Source organism: Chanodichthys erythropterus, chromosome 2, assembly GCF_024489055.1.
Source record: "Chanodichthys erythropterus isolate Z2021 chromosome 2, ASM2448905v1, whole genome shotgun sequence".
NCBI lineage: Eukaryota > Metazoa > Chordata > Actinopteri > Cypriniformes > Xenocyprididae > Chanodichthys > Chanodichthys erythropterus.
This window is the reverse complement of record NC_090222.1, coordinates 32012240-32036830: the sequence shown is the minus strand read 5'-3', so window position 1 is coordinate 32036830 and position 24591 is coordinate 32012240. Positions and strand designations below refer to the sequence as shown.

At 34.6% G+C, this 24591-nt stretch overlaps 1 protein-coding gene across 1 annotated transcript; it reads right to left on the bottom strand.

Moving 5' to 3' along the window:
* Positions 1–4962: 4962 nt before the first annotated feature.
* scn1ba (sodium channel, voltage-gated, type I, beta a) lies at positions 4963–23991 on the bottom strand. Its single transcript, XM_067396290.1, has 5 exons — positions 23709–23991; positions 13752–13918; positions 10768–11005; positions 7715–7856; positions 4963–5795 (listed from the first exon to the last, which is right to left on the bottom strand). The coding sequence occupies exons 1-5, from the start codon at positions 23758–23760 to the stop codon at positions 5765–5767; spliced, it is 630 nt and encodes a 209-aa protein (XP_067252391.1). The 5' UTR covers positions 23761–23991; the 3' UTR covers positions 4963–5764.
* Between the last annotated feature and the right edge of the window lie 600 nt (positions 23992–24591).

The following is a 24591-nucleotide window of genomic DNA, read 5'->3' as shown; positions in this document are numbered from 1 at the left end:
ATCTATCTATCTATCTATCTATCTATCTATCTATCTATCTATCTATCTCTCTCTCTATATCTCTATCTCTATATCTATATATATATATATATATATATATATATATAGATAGATATAGAATCTATATATATATAGATATAGAATATATATATATATATATATATATATATATATATATATATATATATATATAATAGAGATGCACCAGGAAAATGCACTGAACTTGTGCTTTGTGAAAGAAAATGCTAAGAAACCAGTTTAATGTTCAATATTAATAGTAATTAAATTAGTTAATAACATTCAGAAAGTTAAGAAATATTAATTTAATCAGAATTTAGTGAATGTGTGTTAATATTAATTTGAGTGTTTATGATATCAGTTACTCTGAAACAAATTGAAGTTTTTCTTTCTTTCAAAATACAATAATTACAAATATAATGATTGATTATTTTAATGAAATTATCATTAAGTGAAAAGTAAAACAGTAATGTCAAATATTACAGCAATTTAATAATAATACAAAAGTTACAAAATAGCTGATTTCTATTTTAATTTGTTTTAAAATAAATTTTTGTGATGGCAAAGCTGAATTTTCACATGTTCCTTCAGAAATCATTCTGATATGCTGATTTGGAATATGCTAATATGCTACTGGAAACTAATATTGTTTTGTTTTTCATGTTTTTTTGACATTTCAAAAGAACAGCCTGTATTTGAAATGGGAATCTTTTGAAATGTTAATGCCCCAAATGGTTAAGACAGCAAACATTCAGAAAAAGAGATGTATAAAAAAAAAACAACAACAACAAAAAACATCAGATGCTTTTTTTAAATGTATTTTATTTCATACGATCTTGTCTTGTCATAATTTATTTGGCAAGCAACATTTTCACTTCAACATGAAATGCATCCTGGAGTTGAGGCCGTTAAGTGCATATACTGTACAGACTCCCACAGAGGTGCAGACATTGTCAGATGATATTCTGTGACACATCTAAGTGTTAGTATGATGCATCTATGTTTTAGTAATCACAGCACTAAAAGAAGCTGTGGTGGTGGTGGTTTTGCTCGGTCAGGAATGATGAGACGGATCCATCGTTACTCTGTGTTCATAAAAGTGTACCTAAAGTCATGCAGTAGAAATCTACCAATTTAACCACCACCTAATGAAAGATATAAAAGTAAGAAAACCAGAGCTAGGAAGTCTCAAGAATGTTCATTCATGCATAAAAGGCAGCGAGACTTTGGCAGTGTTGTGCTGCCCCCTGTAGTCACTACCAAAAATTGGCTACTAAGAGGGAGAGGAAAGACTGGAAGGCTTTTACCGCACTTGTGAATTAATACAATTGATTCCTGCTTTATCTTGTTTTCATTTGAAATCATCATGCATTAACAGCCAGAGACTTGCGCGTCTGTCCTTCAATCTTTGAGTCATTCTCAATTGATTTCATGCAGCCCTTGATTATCTTGTAAGCAAAGACAAAACGAAAAGGGGAGGGATGATCAGGTCAACAGAAATGATTTATAGCACAGACAGATAATCTACGGCACATTCTTAATATATTTATCACGTTAGTTTCGGTAGCTGAACTCGACTATGAAATCTTAGACAACAATGTACTTTCTTCACGTCTATGATTATAACATGTATGTGACATTCATTTGACTTGCTTTTGTTTCTTTTAAGAGAACGATTTAAATAGCTTTATATGCTACTGGCAATGTCTGCTTTTCACCCAGAACAGATATTTTGTGCTTTATAATGCTTAATTCTTTACTGTGTTTCATACCAAGACAGTAAAGACTAAATATAGAGAGCTGGTTGTGGTGTTTTGTAAATGCAAATAACAATTTAAAGGTACACTATGTAACTTTTTTGTTCAAAGTTAACATTTAAAAAAAGTCGAGTAATCAATCCTTCCAAAACTTGTTTTTGTCTAACCCTGATTCACAATGCTAAGCCTATTATAAGTGTTTGTATTTTAGACCTGACGGGATCATTTTCGCGGGAATTTGTGACTTATCCTGCCTCCACGTGCTCTCGGAAGTATCGCAAATACGAGTTTCCTAGGTAAAAATTGCAGTTGATAGTTTAATTTGTCTCCCTTCCCATTACATTACATAGAGAGGGCGGGGTTTATGACCTATACTGCATCCAGCCACCTGGGGGCGAACAAGACACTTTGGCTTCACTTTTCAGGACCCCACCACTAAACCAACTCTTAATGATGCTATAATCTCCACCCCAACACTAGTCTGAGGATACATTTACATGACAACGATGTACTAAAAAAAGGAAAACTTTTTTTCTTTGACAGAAATGCAATATAACATACATAACTATGTTTTCAGTGGTGTATAAAGATCTTACATAATTAACTTTTGTTTTTATTACCTTAGAATAAGCCATTTATACCTACATAGTCCACGGGTCCCCATACATGTTAAGTCGCCATTATGCACTGTCATGTTTCTACAGCAGCCCTAAATGGACAAACACTCTACAGATCACGTTTCATCACTATAGTGTTGTTCTTCTAAATTGTTCACGTTTTTAGAGGCAGCTTGCATCGTAACTATGTTGAATACGCACAAATCATTAGATTTATTAGAAGCAGAGACCATTCTTTATAAGAAGAAAGTAGAAACCTCATTGCTTGACTGGCTAACGTACTCTCTGCTGTCTCAGATGACGACATCTTGACTTGTGTTGGCCAGACGGCCACCATAGCTTCTCTATTTTTCTTCGAAAGGGAGGGGTGAACGCTGTTGGTTGCAGTTTGCAACCTCACCACTAGATGCCGCTAATATTTACACACTGCACCTTTAATTCCACGTTGAAAAATAAGATGGATAAACTAAACACGTAATACGCATGTGCATGGCGTTACAGTTTACACCGAGGTTTTGACGTAGACTGATGTTAGAAGGTCTGGACTCTATCGCAGCTTTCATCGGCCAAGGACCGCCCAAGAGGATGTTTGCAACCAATCACAGTTCGTTTGGTTCCGAGTCGTGTTCAGGGGCGTGAAAATGTAAAGTCGATGTCCCTACAATAACAGACCGCCGTGCATCTAATAAATTATTCATTCAAGAACGTTGTGCAAGTTTACTGCGACAGCGGAGCCGCAAACTTCACATACTTTTGAAAATCCGGCATTTAGTTGATCCTGGTAAGCGCTCATTGTCACAGTTGTAAACACAAATGTGTTTGTTGTTCTTCTACAAGGGGGCCACTGTCATGTAAATGAACGGCCAAAACACAACATTTTTTTCCATTTTTAGTTGAAAACGGTGTCGTGTAAACAGCCCCCATATTATTATTGCTTGACGTGTGTATGGTGTGGGAGTGGCAGTGGTGAAGGTATTTTATTAAACAGATAAACTGTAGCTCTCTAACAGAGTTCACTATAAAGCAATATCTATAGTGAAGGGTCATATTCATCTGTACACTCACTCAGAGCCTAAGCACAACCAAAACAATGTTCTTCAGCAAAATGCATGCAGTTTTTTTTTTTTACTGCTAGAGCAGCAAAAGTTCCATAGTGTACCTTTAAGTGAACGATTGTTTTAGAAATAAAGTTTTAAAAGTTATGGTTAGCTTACCTGTGATTAGTTAAGTTAGTTCTGGTTCAAGTCCCCTGTATGTGAGAAGGACTGTATTCAGATAGGAAGCTCTTGTTGTAAATGTGCGTTGTTATTATGTTGGCATTAGCTATGCAATGCTAATCACAGTCCCTAGCTGCCAAACATGAGATTTCTCCTTCTATATATATTAGGGGTGAAACAGTATACGCAAAAATTACGTACCTCGGTTTTGATTTTTTTTTTTTGCTTTACTGAACAAACTATGTTTTCCCCTTTAAATATAGAAGTCTGTCAATACTGCTGCAAAACACTGTTCCTGCTGCGATTCAATGTTTTGTTGGGAACAGATTTGAAGTGCTTCCAATTTTGGATACAAAATGTATATTTTAGTCAGAATTCTTGCAGTCCCATTCTAATGTGCACAGGTGTTGTGCCTAATTTTGACTCCATGCCAAATTATTATCCCTTCGTTGAAGCCGCTACTTGATTGCCTAATCGTAACCCCACCCCAAAACCTAACCCTAAACCTACCTATTTTCGGGATTTGGGGGGTATCTGGCGGGGGTCAGAAGTTGGGACAACACCGGCGCTCGTTCAATTAAGTCTGTGGAGATAAATTGAGACTCGCTGAGAAATTGAAATACTGGAGTGAATTTCATTAGAATACAACTGTGAAATACAAGTTTCCCATTCAAAGAGGGAAACTCAGTTTCAAATTACATTTAGCATACTGAAAATTTCTGCAGTGGTTAAAGGGTTCGTTCACCCAAAAATGAAAATTCTGTCATTTACTTACCGTCATGCCGTTCCACACCCGTAAGACCTTCGTTTATCTTCGGAACACAAATTAAGGCCATAGGCCAGGGAGCAATGACATTTCCTTTCTCAAGATCCATAAAGTTAGTAAAAACATATTTAAATCGGTTCATGTGAGTTCAGTGGTTCAATATTAATATTATAAAGAGACGAGAATATTTCTGGAGCGCCAAAAATAACAAAATAACGACTTATATAGTGATGGCCGATTTCAAAACACTACTTGACTACTTCATGAAGCATCGGAGCATAAACGAATCAGTGTGTCGAATCATGATTCAGATCGCGGGTCAAACTGCCAACGGCTGAAATCACGTGACTTTGGCGCTCCGATCAGATTCGAGCCACGATTCACTGTGCTCCGATGCTTCCTGAAGCAGTGTTTTGAAATCGGCCATCACTAAATAAGTCGTTATTTTGTTATGTTTGGCGCTCAAAAAATATTGTTGTCGCTTTATAATATTAATATTGAACCACTGTACTCACATGAACCGATTTAAATATGTTTTTAGTACCTTTATGGATCTTGAGAGAAGAAATGACATTGTGTCCTATGGAGGCCTCACGGAGCCATCGGATTTTAACTAAAATATCTTAATTTGTGTTCCGAAGGCTAACGAAGGTCTTACGGATGTGGAATGGCATGAGGGTGAGTAATTAATGACCGAATTTTCATTTTTGGGTGAACTACGTTAACCCTTTAAAACAACGCTACATTGGTTCGCTAAACATGCGTGCGAACCGAAAGAATATGTTCAACGTTACACCCCTAATATATGTTAATAAGTTTTCTATTTTTCCTATTTATATATTACATATGTATTTGTGATCTTTAGAATACTTATATATATAGATATGTTTTCACATATATAATTCGATTTGATTAAAACATGTTTATATATATATATATATATGTTTTTGCTCTGGCTCAGTAAATATACTAGTGACCTGCAGATTTTTATACACTATAATATTTCTGATGTCCTCTGGCTCATAATATATACTGGTGGCTCATTTTTATTACATTTAAAGCTGAGTTCTCATGTGGAAAAAAGCAAAAAGGTGTTAAAAGCTGAAACACGTATGTACAAGTCATGTTCGGTACAATTTGTTATGTTCAGTGTTACAGAATCATGCTTGAACCAATAAATGCTTCATTCATTTGTTAACCTCAAATTGTTGTCTAGGGTGAAAACACTTCCATTTTTTTGTAATATGTGACTGCATTTCCCTGATGGTTTAGAATGGCGTTTCTGTCACAGTCATTGTGAAAACAGCGGCCCTGTGGTTATGGCAGTGATGGTGCCATACGGTGATGGTGATTGAGGACGCCGTTGGTGATGTCATAGTGGACATATCTTCAAGCTTTTGGCTTGAGACTTTTTTTGGACCTGAAATGAAACAAAAGGCAGATGGATAAACAGACATGAAATAGAGGAAGTCCAGATGTGACCATAAGAGTTACATTTAACGATCCCACCTGTGTTATTCTGCCACCGCTACACCTGCACAATTATCTTTGCTCTCCGAGGTTATAGCTAAATATTCCGCCCTAAGAGAATGGGAAGCAGGGAAAGAAAGGCAGAAGGGACAGAAAAGGTAATGAAGAAAAGAACAGCAACAAGAACTTGTTTTGAGAACAGCAGCTTGCAGAAAAATATAGATCACTTTGGGATTGTGGGAAATATAGATTCGAAGGAAGAAAAGCAGTGGAAACTAATAAAAGTCAGGCGGAAATATAAGTCTTCAGTGTCTTATGATCCTTCAGATATTGTATTATTTCTCTAAAGAGACTCTAGAAAGTTCAAAAGAATAGCATTTATTTGAAATAGTATATAATTATATACTAGGAGTTATATTAAAAATATCTTGGCTCTTCTAAGCTTTATAGTGGGAGTGAATGGGGCTCGAGATTTTAAAGCCCAAAAAAGTGCATCTATCCATAATTAAAGGTGCCCTAGAATTAAATATTGAATTTATCTTGGCATAGTTAAATAACAAGAGTTCAGTACATGGAAATGATATACAGTGAGTCTCAAACTCCATTGTTTCCTCCTTCTTTTATAAATCTCATTTATTTAAAAGACCTCAGAAGAACAGGCGAATCTCAACATAACACTGACTATTCCGTAACAATCAGGATCATTAATATGTATGGCCCCAATATTTGCATATGCCAGCTCATGTTCAAGGCATTACACAAGGGCAGAATGTCTGGATGTGCACAGCTGAATCATCAGACTAGGTAAGCAAGCAAGAACAATAGCGAAAAATGGCAGATGGAGCGATAATAACTCACATGATTCATGATAACATGATATTTTTAGTGATATTTCTGAATTGTCTTTCTAAATGTTTCGTTAGCATGTTGCTAATGTACTGTTAAATGTGGTTAAAGTTACCATCGTTTCGAGCCGTTGCTATTTTCATTTTTAAACACTTGCAGTCTGTATAATTCATATACACAACTTCATTCTTTATAAATCTCTCCAACAGTGTGTAATGTTAGCTTTAGCCATGGAGCATAGCCTCAAACTCATTCAGAATCAAATGTAAACATCCAAATAAATACTATACTCACATGATCTGATGTATGCATGCAGTATGCATGATGAACATCTTGTAATGATCCATTTTGAGGGTTATATTAGCTGTGTGAACAGTGTTTATGCTGTTCAAGGCAAGCGTGAGCTCCGGGGGAGGGGGAGCACGAGAATTAAAGGGGGCGCAACCTATATATCGGTGCATAGTTAATGATGCCCCAAAATAGGCAGTTAAAAAAATGAATTAAAAAAATCTATGGGGTATTTTGAGCTGAAACTTCACAGGCACATTCAGGGGACACCTTAGACTTATATTACATCTTTTAAAAAGAAGTTCTAGGGCACCTTTAAAGTAATCCATACAGCTCCAGTGGGTTAATAAAGGTCTTCTGAATGGAAGCGCAGGTTTTGTAATAAACATATCCATATTTACAACTTTATAAACTGGATGCGCTTTTTGGGCTTCAAAATCTCTGGTTCCATTCACTCCCATTATAAAGCTTGGAAGAGCCATGGTATTTTTTAGTAAAACTCGGATTGTGTTTGGCTGAAAGAAGAAAGTCATATACACCAAGGATGCTTTGAGGGTGAGCATGAATTATGGGATAATTTTCATCTTTGGGTGAACTATCCCTTTAAACGACTTCAGACTTTTCAACGGTAATGTATCACAGTTTCAACTGTTTTCAACATTGATTATAATGTTATTGAGAATATTTCACAATATTACCATTTTCATTGGATGTTTGATCAAATAAGTGACTCACTCGCTCTCTCTCAGCGCTTCTTCTCCCGCTGCTGCGATCTTCCTGTAACAGTAGACCATCTCCACCACCAGCCATAACTGCAGCCCGATGATTGACACATACATCATGATCTCAGATAAGATGGACGCCATACCTCGTGTAGCTAGGGGTAAGTGAGATGAAAATTCAAATATTTGGTTCTTTCATAACTTTGACATTTTCATATAATCCTTAACACCTGGTCTGATCAGACTTGATCTATTACTCTTAAAATTATGATCAAACATTGATAGAAGGAAGTTTAAAGTACGGTCTAAACATATTTGTGCAGGTTTCAGCACTCAGAGTCAGTATTATGTAAGATAGACACATAAGCAGTGACATCAGTGCTGATGTAGGCCTGACTCAGACTCTGACAGGAAGTAAAGACTTGTCTGATTGAATTATCAGCATAACGTCAGCATATGTGACATGAGATGTTCTCAGCAGAAGAGTCAAACTGAAAATGTAGTCCCTCAGAAGTTGATTTTGAGTGTGGCTTCCAACAAAAATTACAATTTGATCATTTGGCCATTCATTTTGCATTGTATTAAAGGGGAGAAGTGTTTGTCAAAAATACTGTACACTTTCTTTTCCCTCATAAACTATAAAAGGAGATTTTGCCTTGTGATGATCACTGGCTGCCAAAATGTTTAATATTGTAGATTAGTTTGGGATTTTAACCCTATAGAAGCTTGTTTTTACCTCAGAGTCAAAAATATAACAGGTACTCAGGGGATGAAGCTTACAGTAGGAAATAAATTCCTAATTGTGAGATATAACATTATTACAAGAGAAATCAAAGACACAACAACCGTTTTATTTTTATTTGTGGAAATAGGCTTCCATAGATCCTGGTTTCCTTACACTACCATTGTTATTTTAGTAATATTTATATACAGTTACAGAGGCATGAAAAAGTATGTGAACCCCTTGCAGAATCTGTGAAAATTAGAATTATTTTAATAAAATAAGAGGGATAATAAAAAAATGTATGTTATTTTTTGTTTCGTACTGTCCTGAGTAAGATATTTTACATAAAATATGTTTGGATTTAGTTCACAAGACAAAACAATAGTTGAATTTATTAAAATAACCCCATTCATAAGTATGTGAACCATTGATTCTCAATACTGTGTGTGGTTACCTGATGATCCACGACTGTTTGTTTGTTTTGTGATGTTTGTTCATGAGTCTCTTGTTTGTCCTGAGCAGTTAAACTGAGGTCTGTTCTTCAGAAAAATCCTCCAGCTCCTGCAGATTCATCAGTTTTCAAGCATTTTTGCATATTTGAACCCTTTCCAGCAGTGGCTGTATGATTTTGAGATTCATCTTTTCACACTGAGGACAACTGAGGGACTGAAACTCAACTATTAAAAAATGTTCAAACATTCACTGATGCTCCAGAAGGAAACACGATGCATTAAGAGTCAGGGTGTGAAAACTTTTGAATTCAAATATCAAGGTAAATTGTACTTAATTTTTCTTCCAGGAAACATGCAAGTATCTTCTGTTGGTTCCGAAGGGCAGTAAAAATGAAAAACAATGATATTTAAACAAAATAAGAAAAATTGTGACATCTTCATCCTGTTTAAAAGTTTTCACACCCCGACTCTTAATGCCCGACTCTTTCCTTCTGGAGCATCAGTGAATGTTTGAACCTTTTTTAATAGTTTGTTTGAGTCCTTCAGTGTGAAAAGATGAATCTCAAAATCATTCAGTCACTGCTGGAAAGGGTTCAGATATGCAAAAATGCTTGAAAACTGATGAATCTGCAGGACCTGGAGGAATTTTCTGAAGAACAGAGCTTAGGACAAACAAGAGACTCATGAACAACCATCACAAAACAAAAAGTGTAGAGTCGTGGATCATCAGGTAACCACACACAGTATTGAGAATCAATGGTTCACATACTTATGAATGGGGTTATTTTAATAAATTCAGCTATTGTTTTGTCTTGTGAACTAAATGCAATCATCTTTTATGTAAAATATCTTAATCAGGACAGTACGAAACAAAAAATAACATGCATTTTTTTTTATTATCCCTCTTATTTTATTAAAATAATTAATTTTCACAGATTCTGCAAGAGGTTCACATACTTTTTCATGCCACTGTATAGTATTTAATATAAGTATTCTAATTCAAAAATTAGCTTTTATTTTTATTTTCAGTTTTCATTTTCATTTTGCTATCTAGCTTTGTCATTTTTATTCGTTTTTTTTTTTTATATATATATTATTTTTTTCCAGTTTTAGTTTTAGTATTTCAACTTAAACATATTTTATTTCCATTAGTTGCCAAGGCTAATTTCCCCTTGTTTTTCATCTAATATTTGTATTTTATATTATTTCAGGTTTTTTTTAATTAACAAACATTATATATAATAGTTTGACAACAAATGGAACACTATCGGCATCTTTAGTGATTTGTAATTCACTTTCTGATTATTGTTTTCCTACAAGCATAGGTAGTTTGGTTGCAGGTTCTTTTCACTTGCCAAGGATGGAAATAAACAATCATAATAATAATACATTCCTCACAAAACACACTAGGATTATTGGGGAAGTTAATGTACTGATTTCAGAAAAAGCTAAAAGAAAATGTTTAATGTTCCTACATCAATCCACAAAATAAATACTGTAAATTTTGAAGAAGAAAAAAAATCAAATAGCTCAAATAAAATTATGCTTTAGATGCTTAAAAATCCTTGCTTTCAAAGCACTAAGCATTTGGTGAGTCAAGGACACAGATGGTAAAAAGCCCTGATGCTGCTGCTATGAAAACACTTTGCTTTCAGGGCCATGTAAAGGCAATGACAGTGTCCTTGCTTTTGACATTACAAAGGCATTTCTATTCCGTGTTGACTCATCTGTCTTTATGAACACAACCTTGTGCTTCTTGGCTGTATTGCAGAGGATTTTGTGTGTGTTCTGTCCGGCTCTTACTCTGATTTGTACCTGCCTAATTAATTTCAAAACCTGTTTGCATTTGTTTCTTTTCATAAAAATTTCATTCTCTTTTGATGGACATACCATTGCCCACCACAGTGAGGATGATAAACTTGGTAGCATTGGTGCGGTACTCGTAATTGGGGAAGACGAGTGTGCGGTCGAAGAAGCATCGATAGGTGCCGGTGTCATTGAAGGTGACGTTGAGGATGTAAATAGAGCCGTCTTGCACATCATCAGTTTTTTTACTGCCGTTCCAGGCTAGGCGGTCAACGAAGCGGTCGTCCATTACATAGCCTTCCATATCTGCATAACTGTAGATCTATTGTAGGAAAAAAGAGAGAGACTGTTATGGCAAATAACCAGTGTGAAGGACACAATATTTGATCCAGTACCCAAAACATTTACATTTACATTTACATTTATGCATTTGGCAGACGCTTTTATCCAAAGCGACTTACATTGCATTATGCTATACATTTGTATCTGAGTATGTGCAATCCCTGGGATCGAACCCATGACCTTGGCATTGCTAGTGCCATGCTCTAACCACTGAGCTACAGGAAAGTAACAACCATTTTGTGTCTATAAATAGCTGTTAAAAGAGTCAAGGTCAGTGATTGACTGTTGTCTGTATTTTGCTCTACACTGCCCCCTGTCTACAGAAGAGAACTATGAAGATAAACTGTCATGGAAAAGCTGTAACTGTAATTATCAATTTTGGTTTTCCAAAATTGTCAGTGCAATGAGAAAAATCTGTTTTAAATCAGTTTATAGGCTAGAGTTTGGTAGAGTGAAATCTGCCACAAACCACAGTGATAACATAATAGACACTAAGAAGTATAATCAATTACGTTTTTTACATTTACACTTTATTACATTTAAATATCTATGAAGTGGTTTTACAAATCCTTATCCTTTATGATTATCTGGAGAGCTCATGAAAATGTATTGGTCAAAAAGTGTGGAAACCCTAAAAAATTCCAGGACATAGCATTTGCTTTGATTTACTTTTAATATACCAATAATTTCACCTTTTGATAGAATTACTGAAATATTAATAAAAAAATTAATAAATTATTAAATATTAACAGCCACAAATTATCTCATTCTCTTTCATTATTACATAACAAATACAATTCTAGTCATATTCTATGCTAAACTGTCTCTCACACTGAAAGAGGCTTGTGTTACGCCCAGGGCTTGACATAAACTTTTTTGCTCAACAGCCACTGTGGCTAGTGGTTTTCCAAAGTTAATAGCCAATCAGCATTTTCACTGGCCACAGTTTTGACATCAATACCATTGGGAAAACTTCCATATAGATATTTTAAATATTATCTCATAATTTGACAGCAGGTTTATTAGGCTGCTCTCACTTTAAAGGGTTAGTTCACCCAAAAGTGAAAATAATGTCATTTATTACTCACCCTCATATCGTTCTACACCTGTAAGACCTTCATTCATCTTCAGAACACAAATTAAGATATTGTTGATGAAATCTGATGGCTCAGTGAGGCTCTATTGAGAGCAAAGCCATTCAAACTGTCAAGATCCATAAAGCTACTAAAAACATATTTGAAGCAGTTCATGTGAGTTCAGTGGTTCTATCTTAATATTATAAACCGACAAGAATACTTTTTGTGCGCCAAAAAAAAACCCCAAAATAAAGACTTTTCAACAATATCTAGTGATGAGCGATTTCAAAACATTGCTTCGGAGCTTTACGAATCGAATCAGTGAATCGGAGCGCCAAACTCGCATGATTTCAACAGTTTAGCCGTTTGATAGGAGATCCGAATCACTAATTCGAAACAAAAGATTCATAAAGCTCAGAAGCTTCATGAAGCAGTATTTTGAAATCGGCCCATATAGATATTGTTGAAAAGTCTTTGAACGGCTTTGCCCTCAATAGAGCCCTCACTGAGCCATCGGATTTCATCAACAATACCTTAATTTGTGTTCCGAAGATGAATGAAGGTCTTACGGTGTGGAACGACATGAGGGTGAGTAATAAATGACAGAATTTTCATTTTTGGGTGAACTAACCCACGTGTTTTCTTTCTCAACTGTTAATTTTCACTTAAAACATAACTGACTGTGTTTATGTGAATACCCGCAAAGACCTGACAATTTTTTGTTGTATTTGACTGTTTAAGTGCAATAAGCAGCGAAAAAGAACTCAATTTAGTACTAAGAGGCGGCTTTATGTGCACACACTTTGGGTGTGAGTAAAATTATGCGCAATCCCACGCCGTAATTCAAGCCCTGTAACACAAACAACGAGTGAGTAAGGGGAGGCGGGTTTGTGTGTCAACTCGCTGTCAGAGAGATCATGATCTATCTTGCGGAAAATGAGTATTGGAGGCTTTTCAGATATTTCAGCATTGATCGAAAAATCAATATTTTTGACAACACTACATTGCACTTAGTTTATTATTTCAGATGCCTTTTTAAAAGACTCCAAGTGAATAAAAATATTAAATATTTCAAATATATATATTTTTATATATAAAAAATTCAAGCCTTCAAGTAGGAATGGCTGTGTTACAAGCCACTGCTGAAATCCGCCCGCATTCGAAGGCTGTTAATGTCAAGCCCTGGTAACACCTATGTGTGGACACTGCAGTTTTTAGGAGGTTAGGTAGTAGAACTAGTTGTTCTAACGGCAGAGGTCTTCTTCTGCATCCTCCTCATAAACCTACTGAAAGTCAAGTGTCCATTGATACTGCTCGAGAATGTTCTTTGCTAGAAATGATGTGCAATAATTCACTTCTAGCCACGAAGATGGTCATAAATAATGCATGATCTTGGCCTTGCATGAAAAATCCAGCAGTCTCAAATCTGCTCAAATCTGGTTTAGATGTTTTATTTTTCCATGGAAATAATTAAGTTGCATTGATTATTGTGTGCATGTCAGTAGGCATGCAGCTGTACTAGAGCTTTTGTACATGTAAAAAGCATCGGCACATTTATTAAGGTAATGCATTGTACGGAGGGAGCAGCATCTGTGTCTCTCAATCACGTGAAGTGAAGCTGTAACATCTGGTCTTTGGTCTCATACTCACGTGTGTAAAATCACTCTCGCCTTTGGCCCTGAACCACCAGTCCACTGTGGCAGAGGCCGGCACTTCCCCTCTCATCTTGCAAGAGATACAGCCCAATTTGAAACCATCGCCCATCACTGCCTCCGTGTCGGAGTCCACCTCCACACACGCCCCATGGCAGAGCCAAGCTACAGGAAGAACAAGACATTCAGTGACAGAAACGTAGACACATCTGCTTCAATTCTTAAAATGCTCTAAGTCTTACTGATGCCCACTTTTTTTGTTTTGAACAGACAGGCATTAGTACGTCTAAATCTTCTCTTTTTATCTTTTTTTTTTGCATGCGTTCCCATTTTTTGGGAATTATGCATGCTGGCTTTTAGTTCAAGGCAGAGCATTTTCTTGCAAGCTTTATTTCCACTCATAAAAACTATGCAGTTAAAATCATCCTAATTAACTGTGCATCTCAAAGCATAGTATTTACTTCAATTTTTTATTTATTTTTTTGTCTTCAGAAAGCATTGAGGGGAAATAAATTGTTAGCGGTGAGCTGAGACCCTTTTTTAGTCATTAATCTATTTTCATATATAGATGCAAGTCTCTATATATGCCTAGAAGACGCAAACACTTGTAGAAAGGAACACACCTGATATTCCAAGTATCTTTCTCTCACACTTCACCCTGCAGTTTCCACAGAGACATCTGCATCGCTCTCAACCAATGATCTTTTTGCAATTCTGACCTCTGGAGAAGTATTTATATATGTGCAATGAGATGAGGGACAGAAAACATTGCACACACATCAATCACAGCTACAGCTTTAAATACAGTCGTCCTGCTATTTCGATTTTTTTTACGGGCATCTCTTTGCTGTAATATTCAGTAAAACAACATTTATAATTTGCTCTTGATTGCTGATAGAAAAGGAGGAAGGAGAAAAAAAAGTCAAAATTGGTGCCACAACAACTGGAAGACAAAAGAGGAAGAAAACGAGAAAGAGGGAGAAGTTAAATGTTTTCAGTGTTATATCCATCACATCACGAATTATCATTGACAGATTATTGATTTTTTGCCTTCTGATTGGCTGCGGAGAGGAAGAAGAAAGGTAGTTTGGGGAGGAAAAACAATTATCAATACAGAAATTCAGAGGAAAGGGATATAAGGAAGGGAAGGGTATAAACACATCATGCTGACACATTCCTAGAACAAGTAAATTATTAAGCAAGCCAATAAATACCTTGGCTGATATTTAAATTCTATACTACATGCCTAAATAAAATCATTAAACAAATCATTTTAATAATGAGGCATCACAACATTGTAATGTACAGTATGCAAATGGATTTGTATATTTTTGCTGAGATTTCCTTTAAGTGTTATTATTGTTTCTAAAGGATTAGTTCACTTCAGAATTAAAATTTCCTGATAATTTACTCAGCCCCATTAGTTCACTTCAGAATTAAAATTTCCTGATAATTTACTCATCCCCATGTCATCCTAGATGTTTATGTCTTACTTTGTTCAGTCGAAAAGAAATTAAGGTTTTTCTCCATATAGTGGACTTCAACAGGGACCAATGGGTTGAAGGTCCAAATTGCAGTTTCAATGCAGCTTCAAAGGGCTCTACATGATCCCAGCTGAGGAATAAGAGTCTAGTCTAGCTAAACGGTGGGTCATTTTCTAAAAAAAAAAAAAAAAAATGTATATATATTTTTCAACCACAAATGCTCGTCTTGCACTAGATCTGCGCTCCGCCACGCATTATGTAATCATGTTGGAAAGGTCATGCGTGATGTAGGGCGAAAAACTGCATCTCATTTTCTCCTCCAACTTCAAAATTGCCTGACATTGATGTTTTACCCTTTTTTGTAAAGGCCATTCGACTAAGTATTTATCCGATTGCTTTGTAAACACTTCCTAGGTACTTCCGCCTACGTCACGCATGACCTTTTCAATGTGTTTACGTAATCGCAGAGCAGGGCAAGTTGAGCATTTGTTTTGTGGTTAAAAAAGTATGTATATTTTTTTTATATTTAGATAAGCCCCTTATTCCTCGTCTGGGATCGAGTAGAGCCCTGTGAAGCTGCAATGAAACTGCAATTTGGACCTTCAACCCATTGAACCCTATTGAAGTCTGCTATATGGAGAAAAATCCTGGAATGTTTTCCTCAAAAACCTTAATTTCTTTTTGACTGAAGAAAGACAGAAAGACATAAACATCTTGGATGACATGGGGTGAGTAAATGATCAAGAAATTTGAATTCTAAAGTGAACTAATCCTTTAACTATTAACTTTAAAGTCATGATAAAATGTAAGTAGCGTCAGATCTTTTCTTTCTTTTGATGTACATCTGAGTGTAACAGGTTATTGAAAAAGAAAATAATGTTGGACAGGGGCTTGGTTCTATGCATTGGTTGATTTGCATTCATCACAATGAGATTAATAACGCATTTACAATTTGAATTTCGATTTCATGCCGATGTTTAGTGAGCAAAGCAAAGAATATTTGGGGATTTTTAAAAAATTGAAATAAGCAGATACATCAAAGGACACTATAAAGGGTGGGAGGAAAGAAGACATTTCCGTCAGACCTGTCAAAAACTGCCATCTAAACTTCTGTCAATGTCACTGCGGGGACAGGGTCATTACATAACCCCTTTTTACAGAGATTACATTATGCAACTTATTCCAGATTAGACTGCACAATGGCCGCTTAATCCCAGGATTGAATTAATTCATTAAAGAGTTGAATTAAAGGGTTAGTTCACCCAAAAGTGAAAATTATGTCATTAATGACTCACCCTCATGTCGTTCCAAACCTGTAAGACCTCCATTCATCTTCTGAATAGAGTTTAAGATATTTTAGATTTAGTCCGAGAGCTTTCTGTCCCTCCATTGAAAATGTATGTGCGGTAGTTTTTGTTATTTTTGGACCAAAATGTATTTTCGATGCTTCAACAACTTCTAACTAACCCTCTGATGTCACATGGACTATTTTGATGATGTTTTTATTACCTTTCTGGACATGGACAGTATACCGTACAAACACTTTCAATGGAGGGACAGAAAGCTCTCGGACTAAATCTAAAATATCTTAAACTGTGTTCCGAAGATGAACGGAGGTCTTACGGGTTTGGAACGACATGAGGGTGAGTCATTAATGACATCATTTTCATTTTTGGGTGAACTAACCCTTTAAGCGCATTTTACAATTGCTTCAGCGTACTTTTTTGGACGGAAAAGTGAGAGACCTACAATTTTGCATTGCATTCAAGGTAAACATTTGATCATTTATAAATTTCTTGGGAAATGAACCCATGACCTTGGTGTTGTTCGTAACATTTTCTACTGTTTGAGCTACAGGAACACTGTGGGGTGCAATGAGAAGTTCAAAGAAAGAGAAGAAAAAGCCTTTTGAGAGCTGATTCAGGCTTGCTTCTTGAAAACAAGCAGCTGAGGACAACGTTTCCATGCCAGCCAGCACTCTCAAACTGTATAGCAGTGACATATACACTCTGGTCTCTCGGGAAATGGCAAAGATCTGTGACAAACACTGAGCTCCAGGGTGGAAACTTTCCATAGAAACAAAAGCTCTTTGATACGTCGCCCAATATGTGATATGATGTTGGCCAGTATTCTAGTCAATGTGGTCTAACAATCGTCCTGTTGAACCCACATATTCTCATCTCCGTCCACTCTAGTCTTTAATCTCTAAAATGAATCTACAATGAATGATACTGTTGGTGACCCACTAGTTGAGGGTAAATGGCAAACGGCAGTGATATTTCCCTAGGCGACCAGATCTAAAGATGAAGTCTCTTCTTTTTAAGCTCTAAGACACTGGGTTTCTCACAATCAATTCTTAATGCTGGGATAACGAGTGGGCTGCAATTGCCATAAATATTAAACCAACAAGAGACAGTCCTTCATACAGTATGTCCTTGTTCACCCTTGCCCAGATTTAGCATCCTCATTCTCTCCATCCTCCCCCATCTTCTTATCCTCTTTCCGACACGCGCACACGTGCACTCAGACACACCTTTCCTCACATGCACAACAGTTTTCCACAGTGCCAGACTTGTACGTGTAAGAAAACTGCATCACTGCTTTCCGAAGGAGCATGATAGAGCTGGATTCTGCTGAAAATCTGCTTAGATTACAAAGACCTTGCTCCTCATTAGTTTGCCTGTTTCTAGGCCTCCGTTTTCAACCTCTGTTAAATGATTAATAGCCATCTTTCTTCTCCCCCCAGCCTTTCTAGGCTTTACAACTAGGTCTAATCAGCAAAATAGCCTTCCTGTCTGCTGAAGCTCTGCAGTGCTGTCTTGACAGTTGGCCAGTAGATCCATTATAGATTGCTTGATCAGCAAGACATCATTGTTAAATTAAATTAAAATACATTTCGCATTTTTTTTTTATCATATATATTTTATTATACAATTTCTTCACTGTAATCTTTATGTGCTTTTAAATCATTATTTATCATAATTGCTCATACTTAGGGTTAGGGGGTTTGTTCATCAGGATGCACCAAAATTACAATTAAAACACTGATTGATATAATTATTTTCATAAATAAATATGTATTTAAATAAACATTTTAATAAATAAATGACCTATGTTACAATTCTAAAATATTTTTTGTCTAAATATAAAATGCAAAAAAACCCTAATCTTAATCTTAAAAATATGCAAAATAAAAAATATATATCTTTTTGCATATTTTTTTATCAACTTTTTAAAAGTAAAAGGGGTTTATTCATCAAGATGCATTAAAATTCGAGTCGATATAAGCTGATAATTATTTTCATAAATAATAAATTAATAAACAATAAATTACTCATATTAAAATTTTACACCATTTTGTCTAAAATATATATTTACAAATTATGTGTTATTCTATATTTTTTGGTCTAAATAGAAAATAGAAAATGCAAAAAAATCTAAATAAAAATATATCTTTTTGTATAATATATTGCCCATATTAAAATTCTACACTGTTTTGTAAAAAGATTAAAAATCATATATATAACTAAATAAATAAAAGCAATAATTTTACATTTTTTTACTAAAATATGCAAAATAAAAAAATATATCTTTTTGCATATTTTTATAAACTTTTTAAAAGTAAAAGGGGTTTATTCATCAAGATGCATTAAAATCGAATAGTCAATATAAGCTGATAATTATTTTCATAAATAATAAATTAATAAACAATAAATTACTCATATTAAAATTTTACACCATTTTGTCTAAAATATATATTTACAAATGATGTGTTATTCTATATTTTTTGGTCTAAATAGAAAATAGAAAATGCCAAAAAAGCTAAATAAAAATATATCTTTTTGTATAACATATTGCCCATATTAAAATTCTACACTGTTTTGTAAAAAAAATAAAAAATCATATATATAACTAAATAAATAAAAGCAATAATTTTTTTTACATTTTTTTACTAAAATATGCAAAATAAAAAAAATATATCTTTTTGCATATTTTTATAAACTTTTTAAAAGTAAAAGGGGTTTATTCATCAAGATGCATTTAATTCGAGACAATATAAGCTGATAATTATTTTCATAAATAATAAATGAATAAACAATAAATTACTCATATTAAAATTTTACACCATTTTGTCTAAAATATATATATACAAATGTGTTATTCTATATTTTTTGTCTAAATAGAAAATAGAAAATGCCAAAAAAGCTAAATAAAAAATATATATCTTTTTGTATAATATATTGCCCATATTAAAATTCTACACTGTTTTGTAAAAAAAATAAAAAATCATATATAACTAACTAAATAAATAAAAGCAATAATTTTACATTTTTTACTAATTAATTTGTCACAACATTTTAATGTACAGTAGTTAGATTACTTTAAGTTAGTGTTAGATGAGGACAAAAGTAATCTAAATGTAACAACAGATGCAAACCAACAATTCCAACATAGGCAGATATGGCATCAATATAGTTTGCAGCCTTATTAGAAACTACATAAGCATTGCAGATCTCACTTGCTCTGTGCACGTATTTCAATCAAGACTATTTTCTGCCAGTGTTTCTTTGCTGCATCCACCTCCCACTGCTTTATTCCACATTTCCTACAGAACAACAGAACACTCATGGCCAGCTAATCATCAGTGTTCACTAACATGCAACAAACATACATTAACAACCACAGCATCGTCCAGCACTAAGCCATACGGTCTCTGAACTTACACTAATGGCACTCCTGGAGTATTGTGTTTAGAGCAGGATATGATACAGCTGTTAAACAGCCAGTGAAACTGTTATCACAGTAGGCATCTGAGATCGGTGAAGACTCGCACAGTGTGAGCAGCACACGGAGACTGTGATAATGTCAGGTCCTGATTTACATTAGTCTTCATTTAAACAATCTGGATGCTATAGCACAGTTCAACACTAAATAATGTAATCCACAGCAACATAAGATATCCACTGTGAGACTGCACTACTTGTTTTTGTCGATAATAGCAATGCTCTATAGGACTTTTTTTATGGCTGGTAAATGGATATCATCTTTGTGTGAGTGCATGGGCACTTTACCAGCTCTAAAAATGTAAGTGATACATGACCGTTCATAAGTTTGGGGTCTGTACGATTTTTTAATTCACCAAAGCTGCATTTATTTGATCAAAAATACAGTAAAAACAGTAATATTGTGAAATATTGTTATATAATTTTATAATTTTCAAATGTACTTTTCAAAAGAACAATATTTGAAAAAGAAAAATAACATTATAAATGTCTTTACTTTTACTTTTGATCAATTTGATGCATCTTTTTTGAATGAAAGGATTCATTTCTTACAAAAACAACAACAACAACAACAACAAAACATACTGACTCCAAACTTTATAAAGAGATATAGCCATCCTTATGAGGAACAGACCCAGATTTATGTTGTATTTATTAATAATCTTCTCTGTCTGATGTGCGTTCAAGTCCTCTTGGGAAGTTTGTGCTTACGAGTTGGAAAGTGTTTGTTTACAACTACGTCATAGCAAAATGGCAGTGTACCTTCTCTTGATTTACTACACAAAAATACAGCAAGGTTTTTTAACTCTACTTCTAGAAAATAAAGAACAAAGAATGTGCATTGGTGTGTTTTGCTTTTTTATGTTTTTAATTAATTTAGGAAGCCACTGTCAACTTTATCGGGTTATTTGGTTGTAAATAAAAAAGCCTGACAAAATCACTGCTAAATACCTACAAGTATTGTGGTATTCCGCCATGTTTCTCACTGACACGCCCCCAACTCATAAAGATCGAGGCTCAAAGAAAATCTTGAGATTCCCACTGGTATTTATGACTTTGTGGTGCCGTTTAACTCGTAAACATACAATATGGATCTTTCCAACATGATTTGAACGCACCATTAGCTCTAAAATCTCAACATCCATTCTGCATATTCAGCTGTTCAACTACTATTGCCTTTTTATGTGCTTTTTTTGTCCTTTTTGGAGCTTGACAGACATGGTACCTATAAAATGACCTTGAATTGAAATGACCAAAAATTCAAAATAATTTCTCTGTTTTGTTCCACAGTAAAAAATAACAGCAAATGGGTTTGGAATATCAATTGATGGATTGTTCATGTAATGCTCAGCTATGGGAAGGTCATGATAAGCCATTACCGTTGTGCCCTTGAAAAAGGCATTTAACCTCAGGTTGCTCCTGGGGGAATGTCGCTGTAATATGCGATTATATGGTGACGTTGCATTAAATTTTAGAAATAATTTACACCGACCGATCAGATACTGTAGTTTGGACATTCTGAGACTATATAATACAAGGCGAACACAGGGGGCTGTCTTTCTGCCTCACGCTTTAATTCTCACATGGTTTATCTTTCTGTCCATCTGCCTATGCTCACTCCTCTGTTTCATCTCCTCTGAATAAAATTGGTTCCTTAAATTTCTTTTTCCTTGGTGATCCTGTGAGATGACTTACTGTACCAAAAAGGTGTTACACAAGAACAGTTGTGTAACAGTTCTCCTCTTAACCTTTTGCTCCAACAATTTTACTGATGTGTGATAACATCAAGTATTAAGGAAATACAAATATTAAGTAATATTACATTTGTTGATAGATAGATAGATAGATAGATAGATAGATAGATAGATAGATAGATAGATAGATAGATAGATAGATAGATAGATAGATAGATAGATAGATAGATAGATAGATAGATAAGAGAATTAGCATACAAAATAATAAAGACTTCCATTGGTTTGACATGGTAAAACATGTTTAGCATGTAAGCAGCTGATAACTGGTGGATTTACATAACCTGCTACTAGTACAGGAAATACAGATATCCTCATAATGGGTGTCCCGGCACAAGACAAGAGGAGAGATACAAATCCCTACTGCGTTAACTAGGACATCTATCACTGCGTTATAACTGGCAACACCTGTTCCCCAGAGAGCGATTTATTTCCATCACTGCCCTTCTTACAGTCAAAGTCGAATGATATTCAGGCTATGAACGAGCACTGACAGCCACATATTTTGAACACCCACCACAAAATCAAGTATTCACAAATCGCAATACAAAACAAAGCATTCACGACCAACTGGAAGATAATAACCGCTTGTGACAGAAGCAACCAAGCTGGGGCAAGAGCTATATTTCTGTCTGGACCACCCCGATCACCCATGGCTCCATTTTAGTATCAACACATGCTCTATAAACTGTGACAGCTGGTTTGGGTTTTTACTCAAAAATCTGGGAACCCGAAAACCCATAAACACACCCGCTGTGAGCTAAGACTGAATAAACAAAAAGCAAAAACATACTACTACTGGACAGGTGCAAAAATGCCCTGATTGGGTGAGCAAGCAATTGAAATAAAAACAGCGTTAGGAAAAGAATTAATCACTTCAGTTGCATTTTTTTTTTATATAACATCTAATAATTCATTACAAACGGCTTAAGAATACATGAGCTACTTCTTGTTAAAATGATACAGTGATTTTTATATATATTTTATTATTTATATTATATATAATTTAATATATAATGTATTTACTATGTATAATATATATATATATATATATATATATATATATATATATATATAGTATTTATACAGTGATTTTTATTTTATTATATTATTTATATTATATAAAATGTAATACATACTATGTATAATATATATATATATGCAGATTATATAAAAAAACAAAAATAATTCAGACATTTTTTTATATATTTTTACTAGTGGGTGCAGGACACTATAGTTCATTTATGTAAGTGAGGATAGCAAAATAAAGTAAACTATTATATATCATATCATATATTATATTATATATTATATTATATCCAAAAATTCTTCATACAGTGGACTACCAGTAAAATTGATAAAACAAATTTGAACCAAAAATTATTCAGACACTTTGACCTGAATATGTTTTGCTTAAGTGTCATCTGACATAATTAAGAAATGTTTTTTTTTTCTGACACAGTTTAACTCTGAGATCTTGTCATATTTTATTACCATTTTTTAAACTATAGTGAATAAACTGAATTAATGAATGAAATCTTCGAGGTGTCTGAATAAATTTTGGTGATTGGTATATATATATATATATATATATATATATATATATATATATATATATATATATATATATATATATATACACACACACTTTAAAATGTAAATATAAAATCTATAAATAATAATATTAAAAAATGTGTATATATCTGATGTAAATTGACATTATCTTTGTTATAATGTCTAGTGTGTTTATCTATCTAAAATACTTTTAAAATCACAATGCATGACAGCAGAAGATACAATTTAGCTTGAAAGTGTATTCCTGCTATACAGCTACCTGCAGTTTTATCATGGCCTGACTGACACAGACAGACAGAGATAAAGGTTGTGAGGTTTGAAATGTCTCTCAATTGTTTGATGGTGCGTTTAAGACACTCACCGTGTGTTAAACACAACAGCACAGGGACCCACAGAAGCCGCACTGCAGACATCTTCACAGATTATAGCCGTTGCTTTCAGAGTCGTGTCTCTGTCTTTCACACACACACACACACACAAACACAGACACAAAACACAGGCTCGAACTGAAGAGCAGGAGGTCTCGGCAAGTAGTCCACAGTGAGACAGGAGCTCTGCGAAGGAAATACGTCCCCTGGATCTGTGAACAGATGAGCTTGACAGTGTGGAAAACAGTTCAGGCAAGAAGATCACATTGGGCTTCCTTTTTAATTCAGACCCTGATGAGGTTTTCCACCCGTCCTTCCTGTCGGGTGGGAGATGAGTGTTTTGACGAGGAGCAAGGGAGTCCGGTGAGGGAGTATGAGAGATGTGACGCCCTCTGTGCAGGAGATCGATCCAACAAGTCCAGAGTATTCAGTTACTCCATGAAAGAAAAAAGAGCCGAGAGGCCAGACTCAAGTTTCAGTCTGTAGCTGTTCTTCTTGACCTATTTATGTTAGCCAGTACTTACTTAATAATGATATTAATACACTTTTTCTAGTGATAAAATACTCTGATCAATATCTAATCTGATTTCTAAAATATATAGTGAGATATTTACTAAACGACAAAGTTTTCTTGACAGTGGAAGACTTGGAGCTGAGCTTTGTGATCTAGTTTTGAATGAGAAATCGATGCAGATGATGGAAGACAAGCATTAACTAAGGATTTTGCGCTATTTTAAACATCGGTTGACTGATTTAACCTGAGAAAAAAACATTTGAAGTGATCCAATCTTTGCCACAGTGAGTTTAAAATGGAAAATTAATCTCCTTAATGATTATGTGTCTTTGGCTTCATGCAGACATACATTCAGACATTCA